Raw genomic sequence first — 11846 nt, 5'->3', positions numbered from 1 at the left:
GGGGAAGTTTAGGCTGGAGGTGAGGAGAAAGTTTTTCACCAAGAGAGTCATTTGTCATTGGAATGTGCTGCCCAGGGAGGTGGTGGAGTCCCCATCCCTGGAGGCGTTCAAGAGGGGATTGGACTTGGTGCCATGGTCTAGTCATGGGTCTGTGGTGACAGGTTGGACTCGATGACCCTCGAGGTCTCTCTGAACCTTAGTGATACTGTGATTCAATGGTCTTGAAGGTCTTTCCCAACCAAGCCAAGGCATGATTCCAAACCCATTTTGGTGCACCCAAGTGAAGAGGGCAGGGGCTGAAGGCCCAAAGCCTGGCAGCTGCACAGGCTCTCCCTCCTGGCCTTGGGTGCCCCTCCAGCAGCTCATTTGCAGCACAAGCAACAAACCAACCCATCAGCTTTTTGAGGAGTCTTTTTTATTAAGATAAATCCAGCAAAATTCCTAACAGTGGGTACACACAGCCAGCCTGCCCTCTTGCCTTTTTGTGAGTTCAGTTAAAAACATGGTTACACTTCCTTTTTCTAGGTCTTTATTTCTTTTTTTTTTGTGGTTTTGTGTTTTTTTTTTTTTGCTCTTTTTTCTTCCTTTTTTTTTCTCTTCTTTTTTTTTCCTCTTCTTTATTTTTTTCCTCTTCTTCTTTTTTTTTTTCCTCTTCTTCTTTTTTTTTTTTTTTTCTCTCAAAACTGACAAAATAAAAATTACCTTTGGGAAAAAAACAACAGATTCATCTTTTTTTATTCTTCTTCTTTTTTTTTTTTATGTCCAGCTCTGGGCTTTTTTTTTTTGTTTTTTTTTTGTGTTTTTTTTTCTTCATGAAAATAGCTTCTCACCTTCTTTTTTGTTTTTATTTTTTATAAAAGCAACCCACAGAACCACTGGAATGTTTGAACACAGGTATTTGTTTTGTTTTTTTTTTTTTGAGACCTCCCCACTTTAAGAAAACCTTACAACACAGAGAAAGGAAGAGGGGGGGGGGTTGGGGAAGAGGGAGGGGATAGGGGTGGGGGGGGGTGGGGGGTTGGGGGGGGAAACAAACAAAACCAAACCAAAAAAGAAGAAACCAAACCCAAACCCAAATGAAAATCTGAAGTCTTGTAAAGCATTGACTTACACAAAAAGGGACACACTGACAGAAGTCAAAAGCTACCACCACTTATTCTTTCCATGTACCATACAAACTATTACAATCACAAAGGTTAAAAACAATGATCTCCTGCTCTGTCTGTTTGTGGTTTGTTGTTGGTGTTTTTCCCCCTCTCTCTTTTTTCTGTTTTTTTTTTCCAAAGGGATCGAATTTTTTCCCCCCAAGTAACCGAGATGAGGATGTTCCATAATTAAATTCATGCTAAAAAAACCTGCAGTTATAAAATAGTTGATAAAAATATTCCTCTCTGTTAACAATACAGCGTGGAGGTACGGATACCCAGCGATGGAGATAGAGGGCAGGGGCGACGTTACTCGGACTTGGCTTCCTTCTCGTCAGATGCTTCAGCAGCTGGTGCCTAGGAAAGGGGGTGGGCAAAGAAGTGTTACTTGGAATGGCTCCTTGGATTCCATTAGAGTAGAATAGAGTAGAGTAGACTAGGGTAGAGTAGGGTAGAGTAGAGTAGAGTAGGGTAGAGTAGAGTAGGGTAGAGTAGGGTAGGGTAGAGTAGGGTAGAGTAGAGTAGGGTAGGGTAGAGTAGGGTAGGGTAGAGTAGGGTAGGGTAGAGTAGAGTAGGGTAGAGTAGAGTAGGGTAGGGTAGGGTAGGGTAGGGTAGAATAGAATAGAGTAGAATAGGCTAGGCTAGGCTAGAATAGAATAGAATAGAATAGAATAGAATAGAGTAGGGTAGGGTAGAGTAGGGTAGGGTAGAGTAGGGTAGGGTAGGATAGAATAGACCAGACCAGGTTGGAAGAGACCTTCAAGATCATCGCATCCAACCTATCACCCTACACCACCTAATCAACTAACCCACGGCACCAAGCACCCTGTCAAGTCTCCTCCGGAACACCTCCAGTGCTGGTGACTCCACCACCTCCCCAGGCAGCCCATTCCAATGGGCAATCACTCTCTCTGTGTAGAGCTTTGAGAAATGAGTTTGTTAGCACAACCCAGGGCAGAGCTAGTGCGGGAGATCAGCACTGTGGCGTGGCAGCTGGTGGTGCTGAAAATCAACACGCAAATGAAGCATTACTTGGTGACTGAGTTGGCTTGGGAGTGTTTAACATGGGGTTTAGGTTAGCATTAATCCTACACTAAAGGAAGTTCAGGTCCTCATCTCCACAGGCTGGAGGTGAGGAGAAAGTTCTTCGCTGAGAGAGTTCTTAGCCATTGGAATGTGCTGCTCAGGGAGGTGGTGGAGTCACTGTCTCTGGAGGTGTTCAAGAGGGGATTGGATGTGGCACTGGGTGCCATGGTCTAGTCATGAGGTCTGTAGTGATGGGTTGGACTCGATCTTTGAGGTCTCTTCCAACCTTGGTGCTAGTGTGATACAGGGAAGTGTAACAATCCCACACCTAAGCCCACGACGCTCGTCTGCTGTCCCAACTTTGGGGCAATCGGCTCTCACCTGCTCTCCATGGAAAGCTCTGGTTTTGAGTACACACATCAAAATGGCAAAGCTCCTCTCAAAGAGCCTTTGAAGTACATCAGCCCTCTACTAATTTTTAGCAAAGCTCCTGAACTTGTTTTCAAAATGAAAGAATAACTGACTCATTAAGTGGATAATGATACTCAGAGCATGAGGAAATCAGAAGCAAGAGAACACAACAGGCTACTCTGTGTCTCCAGGGGCAAAAGCAGCCTGTAGCAAACCTTCTGCTTCTACTATCAGCAAGGAATCTGCCAGCAAAAGGCCATCAGGAGGTGACCAGAGCTCAGAGCTAGTGCTAGCAAATGGCAGCTCTTTGGCAAGGAGCTGACAGAGTAAGAACCTGTAAGGAAGAGGTCTGCAGATCAAGGGAGCAGCCCAAGCAGAACTCGCAGACCTCGCTGCATTGTTCTGAGGAGAATTGGTTTAGAGAATTGTGTAAAACTTCAAACCAGATTTCTGGCACTGTACCAGCCTGTGCTGAGCAGAGAGGCAATCCAGCAGGCCAGAGAGGATATGCAAAGTCAGCTCAGGGCTGGACAGCCATCTCACTGAGCTCTATTGTTCCTCAGACATTCTGCAATACTCTTGTGCCAGCCCCAAGAGGGACACTAGGCCAGCACGGACCACCTGTGGAAGGGCTCTATCTCATAGCAGGAGGAGCCTGAAGGAGAACACTGTTCATTCAGGCTCTCCCTGGGAGCTGCCCTGGGCAGACACTGCTCCTGATTTGTCTGCACATGATGGCAGTGAAACCCACTGCCTTCCAGCCAGGAGGATAGATCACTCCCTCCTGCAGAGTCCTCCCAATACCTGGGGTTTCATTCCCATCTGCACCGCAGCTCAAGTACCTCGTTAGTTTTGGTATCTCCGTTTTCAGAGTGGTTTTCTTCTTTAGCATCCTCTTGTTTAGTTTCATCTTTGCCTTTGGCTCCTTTCTTCCCTTTTGTTGCTGCCTTTTTGTCCTCCTTTTTATCATTTGCTGCCTTTTCTTTCTGTTAGGAAAGCAGAGTGATATGGTAAATGCTCACTTCCACATACATCTGCAGCTTCTCAGCTCTAAAGCATCCACACAACTTCCTCCTGCACCCTGAACTTCCTAGTGACACAGAGGAAAGTTTCCAAGGAGAAGTGCTTTCCTTCTCTTCCACCCTCAGTGTGCTACTGGGAAGTGCATAATATAAAAGCAGTCATGCCTGGGGTTAAAAGAATTCCTATTTTAAATAGGCATTCAATTAAATTAGCTAAAAAATGTTGAACTGGCCTGTATTTGTGCCGTGCTGCTGAAAGGCATGCCACAGAACAAAAAGAACATGTACAGCTAGGGGAAATACCAGAATACTTCAGATGTGCTCTTAATGCCTATTCAGAAGTGTAACAAAGCTGTAGGCAAAGGGACATTCCCCCCTTCCCCACCAGAACTATTCCCCACTGCAGCAAACCGTCTGTGTGGGAAGAGCCAAGCTGGGGGCTCAGCAGCATCGCCTCGAGAACAGAGAGCACTCTGCACTTATTGTTTAAGCCTGGTTCCTTCTATGTGGATCTGGCCAAATCCAAACAAAACTTGATGCTCCAACTTCTGCAGTGATACTTCTCCACGTGGCAAGGTCAGATCTCCACCCCAGTACAGCGTTAGTTTCACGTCTGAGGAGCTGCCTCTTGCTGCCAAGGAGGAGCAGCACAAAGCAAACTGCTTCAGTTCCTTGCTTGATCACCCCAGCTCCAACAAAGGGACCATAAATTACTCCTCACAGGTAAGTGAAGGCAAGGTAATTACTGTGCACTATACAGCCAGAAGATGGAGTTGTCCAGTGGCCAGAAGTTTCCACAACATGAAACTTCTGATTTCTTAAACCCCTCACTTTTTAGTGTTGAAAATTAAGTCACACGAGGAACGAGTTGCTTGCTAAGGGGGAACTTCAGGGCCACCAAGGACAGTGATGATTAAAAGCTCACCAAAATTAACACCAACTCCTATCACAATGGAAAATATTTAAGACAGGGGCTTGGCAGCACTCAAATGGGTGAGGGTCTCTTTCTAATCTCCCACTCTCCAGTCTGACCTCACTGAGGGAATTTCAGCCTGTCTGGGAAAGCCAACAACATGGTGTCAGGAGCTGCCTCCTCCTGGGTTGTTTCAGCCCTCAGCAGGCCTCTCCTCCTCTCTGGGAACTGGGCTATCAGCAGGATGGAAGAGAGTCACCAGAGGAGGACAGAGAAGAGCATGCCACCACTCACTCTCTTCCCCCTCTGTTGGCTGAGCAGTCCACCTCCAAGAGGCAAAAAGAACCTGACAGATGAATGGCACAGTGAGATCAGCACCCAAGTAATTGCAGTGCTCTTTGGCAGTAAGATTTTGAACTGCAGTACCACTATGGCACTGGTTTGTTCTGCGCCCCTCCAACAGACCTCCTCAGACCTCTGAAGAGCACATTACCAGTGAAGGGTTCCTCCAGCAGCACCAGAACGCTCCAAGCTCACCAGCACTGGCGTGTTGGTCACTTGCTCTTCCAGTTCCAGCCACAAAGACTTTTAAAGGCTCAGGCTGTTTGAAGAAGGCTCTCTCTTCCCTTACCCCATTCAAAAAAGACAACAAAGCACCAGCAGAGCTCAAAGGGTAGCTCTCTGCAGCCTGCTCTTTGCTGGTAAAGCTCCTCTCAAGAAAGCATTCAAGGGGAGTCCACAGGAACTGGCTTCCAGGGCTGGACTGATCAGAGAGAAAGTGTCTGGCAGCACACAGCTGACACTGTGCCCTGGGACAGTGCTGAGATCCTGGGACCTCTGCTCTGCTCTCCATGGCTTCTGGGGTCAAGCTAAGAGCTCTTCTGTAAGGGATGAGGCCCCCTTCCACAAATGAATGAGTTGAGGAAGAAAAACACCCCCAAGGACAAAGCCATTTTTCCATTTCCAAGCTTCTTCCATCCTCTCAGCCAGTGCTGAGCTAACACCACTCTGTCTGTGTCCCTGAGTGTTTTTCCTGTACAGATGGCAACATCATTCAGTGGTTCAACAAGTGATGAAACTTTCCTCCCAGCTCTATGCTTTTCCAAGTTTGAAAGGTGCAATCTGTTCTGACACACAAAGGAAAAAAACCTCTGAAGAACCTGGAGGATGTGAAGTTCAGCATTTGGGGAAAAGAAGCTTTAGAGATGGCTGCACAAGTCCTACTACATCCCCCTTCACATAGGTATTGATCCAGCATTAGGAACTCTGGAGAGCCAAAAATGCAGCTCAGGAGTCCTGGCTTCAAAGCAGCATCTTAGAGGCAAGAGGATCAATGCTTTCCAAGTCCAGCTCAGGGGCAACAACCAATGCACCCCAGCCAGCAGAGCTGAACCATGGATGATCCCAGAGGGAGACTGGACCACACAGCTCGTGCAGGAAGGGACCAAACTAGGTTATGGCAGCCACTGACAGTCCTTAACTTCTGAATGCTTATTTTCACAGCTTTGAAGAGTTGGTTGGTGTAGGTTTTGTGTATAAACCCTGAGGTGTTTCCATGAAAATACCAACACCATGCACCACAGGCAGCTGCACTGACTTCTGCAAGGGTCATTGGCAGAGGGTGAGCACAAGACTTTTTAGATCCCTGAGCCAGCTGCCACTTGGGCTGGTGGAGCAACCACTTGTGACAGGCCCTCCCCTTCCCAGGGTACCAGCCACCAGATGGAGGTGCCAACCACAGTGTGCCAGTCACTGGCACCACAGGAATGGGGAGCAGCTGAGCTCCTGGGGGCTGCTCTGTAACAGGATCTAGAAATCCAGCTGCACAACCCAAAAGCAGCATGAAAAACTTGCTCTGATGACAGAGCTGAGATGTGAGGTGCCCAGAACAACAAGAGGGGTTCTCCTTGTCCATTTCTCATGACACCTCTGCTGCTCCACACAGCAGGCTTGAGAGGTAGGATAGTTTCAATCACCTTGAAGTCTGCTGTGCCATTCCCAGGCCTTTTAAATGTATAGAAAACACCTCCTGATTCCCAAGCCCATGATCTCCTCCAAAGCATCTCTTGCTCCTGCACTGTGCTCATATGACCATCCAAAACCAGCAGGTGTGATGGGAACAGGTTAAAATGAGCACTAAGGGTTTGTAACCCTGCAATACTGAACATTTACAGATACTTCTAAAAGGAAGAGCACTGCAAAAATGACTCCTGGAGAGCCTTGTGCCAGGAAAGGGAGATCAAGCAATGGACTGCATGGGTTCATGGACTGCAGAACTGTCCCTTCTGAAATGGCAAACTGCAGCTGCAAGGCAAACAGGAGTTTCAAGCAGTGACTTTCTCAGCCAGGTCAGGTATGCCAGCATTGGTGACATTCCCAAAACACCCAGCTTAAGGAATCCAGCCTATAGAATTTTATCTGTAATGATTACAAGCTGACCAACTGATAACTGACTGAGAAGAGTGCCTCTGAATGGAAACAGTGTGAGAAGCTGTAATGAAAAGCATGATTTTCAATGCCTTCTCTAATGGGCTCTCTGATCTCTATTCCAAACATCCTTTTCCTAACAATGCACTAAGTGAAACTCTGGGATGGCCTTGTAAGGCAAGCAGCAAAGCCTCACCACAACTGATTTAAGATCTGCTCAGTTTACCACATTCCTTCACAAGGAAGCAGATAGGATTCTCTTTACATCTTTCAAGTTCTTCTAACTCACATAATTCAACTTTAACTCCTAAAAGAAAAGTAGGAAAACCCCAAAGGGTTACTTGTGGATGGTTCTTCCCTTCAGTTATAGAATTGATTTGGTTGGCAAATCCTTTCAAGATCATTGAGCCCAACCATTCTCTAACTTTACCCAGCCTGGGGCTAAGCCATGGCCCCCAGCACCACATCTCTGTGTCCTTTAAACACCTCCAGGGATGGGGATTCAGTCACTTCCCTGGGGAGCCTGTTACAGTGATTTAGAACCCTTCCAGTGAAGAATTTTCTTCTAATATCCAACCTAAATCTTCCCTTGCAGAAATTGAGGCTCTTTCCTCTAGTCCTGTCACTTCCTACCTGGTAGAAGAGACTGCCCCCCACCTGGCCCCAACCTACTGTCAGGGAGTTGTGGAGGGCAATGAGGTCTCACCTCAGCCTCCTTTTCTCCAGGGTAAACAATCCCAGTTTTCTCAACTGCTCCTCACAAGACTTGTGCTCTGGACCCTTCAGCAGCTTCATTGCCCTTCTCTGGACACACTCTTGCACCCCAATGTCCTTCCTGTAGCGAGGTGCCTAAAGCTGAACCCAGTGCTCAAGCTGTCATCTCCCCAGTGCCCAGTATAGGAGGGCAGTCCCTGCCCTAGTCCTGCTGCTCTAGACGTTTGGATGGTGGTTTTATTCTCCTGGTTAGTTGTGGATGTTTTTTCCCCCCTATAAACATGCTGAGAAAGTAAAGCACAACTTCAGTTTGGCAGATCTGAAACAACTTACCTTAGGTGCTGCCTTTTTGGGCTTGGGCTCCGGTTTTGGCGGAGCAGGTTTCTGGACAGAACAGACAGAGGACAGAGAGTCAGGGCAACCATGTAAATGCTTTTGCAAAGTGTTGCTAACTTTGTTACAGACTATTCAGGTACAAAATGCTTCTGCCTGCTTCACTCTGCAGCATAAAGGGGGAGATGGCAGGCAGGACACTATGTTTTTGTTATCCAAACCCTCATTTCCTCACGTGTGCCGTGGTAGCTAAGGTAGAGGTGCTGATAGCAGCAGTAAGTGGCTCATGACTGTGTCTGGATGTTACTGTCTGCTCTGAAGGCAGGGGTATGTCAAAAATGAAAGATTATCATCTGAGCATAACTCACTCTATCCAATAAACAGCTTAACTTTCCCTAAAATGAAGTATTTTCCTCTTTAAATAGCAACTTGGCAGTTCCAACATGGCTTAAAACGGTGCTGGGTACACTGCACCGTAGAAAAGGATCCCAAGAGCCTGTTTCAGGCTGTGGCTTTGGGCTGAAGCCTACCACATGGCACAGATTTATACCCTGGAGGTCTCAGTTTACCCAAGATCAATGGGCATGTAACAGGCATGAGCAGAGAGGAGGTAATTCACACAGAGCTATGGAGAAGACCAACAGAGAACAAATGAATCCTGAAATCAGTATTCCTCGACTCTTGAGGCTCATGTGCCCAGTCTGAAAGCTAATGAACACAGATGCTTCTCTCCACCTGTCACCTAGAAGGTGGCATCCTGTGTGTTGCAGTACTAAAAGCATAAATAAAGATACTTACAGCAGATAGTCTAGCTGACCTTCTCTTTGGCTGCATAAAGAAAGAGGTGTCACTACAATTCACAGCATACAGAGCAGTGTTTACTCAGAACTCCAACCCAGAATGACACAGCACACGTCTGGGAGCCCCATGCACACTCTAGCATTTATGAAATCCAGGGTGGTGGACTTGATGATTCCTAAAGGTCCCTTCCAACTTGAGGTATCCCATGGTTCCATGGAAGTACAGGCAGCGTGGAGATGAATTCCCTAAAGTGCAGTTTTGGTCAAGAGTTCTCACTCTATGCAATGGGCCTTTTACCCCACTGAGAGGATAAGTGATAAAGGTTCTCTGCTTCCAGGACTTGTGCCATTAGGCTCTGCTACCTGTAAGACTAAACAGGGACAGGTTCCCACTGGAACCAATGGAACTTGGCTCTCAGAATCCCAGCGTGGTGGGGTCTGGAAGTGTGGTGGTTTGGACACAGCCTCAAACAGTCACAGGAAGGGACCTTTGGGGATCATCTAGTTCAATTTCCCTGCTAAAGTCAGGTCACCCACAGCAGGTTGCCCAGGACTGCAAAGTCCATGCAGGAGACTCCACAACATCTCTGCACAGCCTTGTCCAGGGCTCTGTCTCACCCTCACAGGAAAGAATCTCTTCCTGGTCTTCAAATGGAACCTCCCAGGTTCCAGTCTGTGCCCACTGCTCCTGGTGCTGTATCTGGGCACCACTGAGAAGAGCCTGGTCTCATCCTCTTGACCCCCACCCTTCACCATTGGTAAGCACAGCATGTCCAGGCTAAACAGCCCCAGGTTTCCTTCCCTGTCAGAAAGGGGCACCAGTCCCCTCAGCATCTTTGCAGCCCTCCACTGGACTCTCTTTCAGCCCAGGGCGGCACTCTGCACCCACCCAGGCCTAAGGAACGGGCCTGGGCACTCCAAAGCCATGCACAGGCCCTGAGCCTGTGCCCACCCCCGGCCTTTGGAGGCCTCGCAATTTATGTGGAGCACCAAATCCTTGGAGCAGAAGCAGCTCCTACCTCCTCCTTTGCCTCGCCTTCAGCTGGAGCCTGCAAAGAAAGCGAGAAGCAGAGGTGAGAAGTCGCCATCACCCCCCCGGCACCCAGCGCCAGCCCCGAGGGGAGCTCGAGGGCGGCCTCGCCAACTACAGCTCCCACAATGCCCCGGGGCCCGCCGGCGCGACGTCACCACGCCGAGGCGTCGCCTCGTTTAAAAAGTTCCCGCCAAATTACCTGCCACAACAAGGTCGTCCCCAGCCCCGCGCAAGGACAATGTCGGCGACACGCTCCGCGTCGCAGACGCCCGCGGGGCTTCGGCCTCGCCCCCGCCGCTTCCCCCCCGCGCTCCCCCCCTCCCTCGGAATCCAAGGGTCCGGGGAGCGGCGGGGGCTAGGCCGAAGCCCCGCGGGCGGCTGAGGAGCGGCCTCAGAGCACTCAGGCGGCGGGCTCGAGGCCGGCCGAGGCTGGGAGGGGGAAGGAGGCGGGGGGGGGGGGGGAAGGGAGGGGGGTCCAGTGGGGCCCCGCTGAGGTAAAGTTACTAATTATGGTGGTGAAATTCCCTTCCCCGCTTTCCTTCAAGGCCAGTTTCAAATTCTGCGCCGCCTAATGGCACCAAATTACCATTGCACAACCATCTGGTATGACAAGAAGTGGGAGAGGAGGAGGAGAGAGGGGGGGGGGGGGGGGAAAAAAAAAAAAAAAAAAAAAAAAAAGGAGAACAAAGGCAAACGCAGGAGAAAAGAGGCACCGTTTAAACCCAAATCCTCCCCAGGAACTGCCCGATCCGCCTTAAAACATCGCCGGAGGCGGCTGGGAGGGTTGAGGCCGTTCGGCGGCGGGGTTTTGGGCGCCTGGGCGAGCGGCAGAGCCTTCGGTGCCTAGCGCTGCCTGGCTGCGTTCTCCATAGGGGCAGCAGCAGCAGCAGCAGCAGCACTATGGCTGTTTGTAATCCAGCATGGAGAACACACCGCTCGGCCCTTCGCCTCGCGAACAAAACAGCCCGAAGTGAACTCGCAGCCTTTTACCCGCCCCCCCCCCTCCACTACACACACACCTCCCCCCCCCTCCCCAACACCACCACCACCACTCTTTTTAGCCCGCGCCGAGCAGCCCCAACACGCCCCAGCCTCTTTCCCTCCGGTCCCAGCTCTGCTTTTAGGACGTACACAAAAAAAAAAAATTTAAAATGCAAAAAAAAAAAACAAACCCCAAAACAACCAAAAAACAGCCCCCCCCCCCAAAAAAAAAACCAACTCCACACAACACACGCGCGCGCAAAAAAAATGTTCACAGCTCCTTCCGCAAACGCTGCTTCCATCTCTCCCCTTCGCTCCCCTCCTCTCTCCCTTCTCGTTATGCTTTTGGTTTTTTTTTTTTTGTCGTACTTACCTTTCTTTTGGGCATAGTTGCACCTTAATAGTTGATTGCAAAATAGATAGAGAGATAGGTATTTAAAAAAAAAATAAATGGAACCGCCGGAAAAAAAAAAAACACAACTGTTTCAACCGCTCTGCAAAATCGCTATTTCAAAAAACAAAAAAATAAAAAAAAAAATAAAAATGAAAAGGAGAGAGAAAAAAAAAAAATGTTTAAGGGACCAAGAGTTAATTGCAGCAGAAACTGAACAAAAAAAAATCCCCCCCTCTTTATTGCAAACAGTCAAATACACCAACACGCAACCAAACTGCATGAATGGGGAGCGCCAGATGGGCCCAGCCGCCGAGTGACGGCCGCCGCGACCAATGGCAGCGCGGGCAGCGGCCCGGGAGGCGGGGCGCGGGGCAGAGTGGGCGGGGCGCGGCCGTAGCGCCGGAGACGCTCGCAGGCGGAGGGACGGCGGTTCTACGCTGTCTGCGCAGCCCCGCCGGCCTAAAGCGCGCGGTGAATACGGCGCCGCCGCCGCGGTGGCGGGTTGGGCGCCGCTGGCGGCCCCAGCGCGGCCCCGCGGCAGGCAGACAGGGCGCGCAGGCGAGGCTGAGCCGCGGTGGCGGCAGCAGCATCGCCACCACCACCTTTCGGCCCTCCGCTTCTCCCAGCGTCTCCGCGCACGTCGGCGG

General features: G+C 49.6%; 1 protein-coding gene across 1 annotated transcript; it reads right to left on the bottom strand.

The window, feature by feature from the left end:
* Positions 1-398: 398 nt before the first annotated feature.
* On the bottom strand, positions 399-11508 carry LOC137440514 (non-histone chromosomal protein HMG-14A). The gene is made up of 6 exons (XM_068136743.1): positions 11179-11508; positions 9811-9840; positions 8790-8819; positions 7992-8042; positions 3425-3568; positions 399-1502 (listed from the first exon to the last, which is right to left on the bottom strand). Exons 1-6 carry the CDS (start codon positions 11191-11193, stop codon positions 1455-1457), a joined length of 318 nt encoding a protein of 105 aa, XP_067992844.1. The 5' UTR covers positions 11194-11508; the 3' UTR covers positions 399-1454.
* Between the last annotated feature and the right edge of the window lie 338 nt (positions 11509-11846).

Source organism: Melanerpes formicivorus, unplaced genomic scaffold, assembly GCF_026170545.1.
Source record: "Melanerpes formicivorus ecotype bairdi unplaced genomic scaffold, bMelFor1.0.p_v2 SCAF_3133, whole genome shotgun sequence".
NCBI lineage: Eukaryota > Metazoa > Chordata > Aves > Piciformes > Picidae > Melanerpes > Melanerpes formicivorus.
The sequence above is the reverse complement of the archived record's forward strand: the minus strand, read 5'-3'. Positions and strand labels throughout refer to the sequence as shown.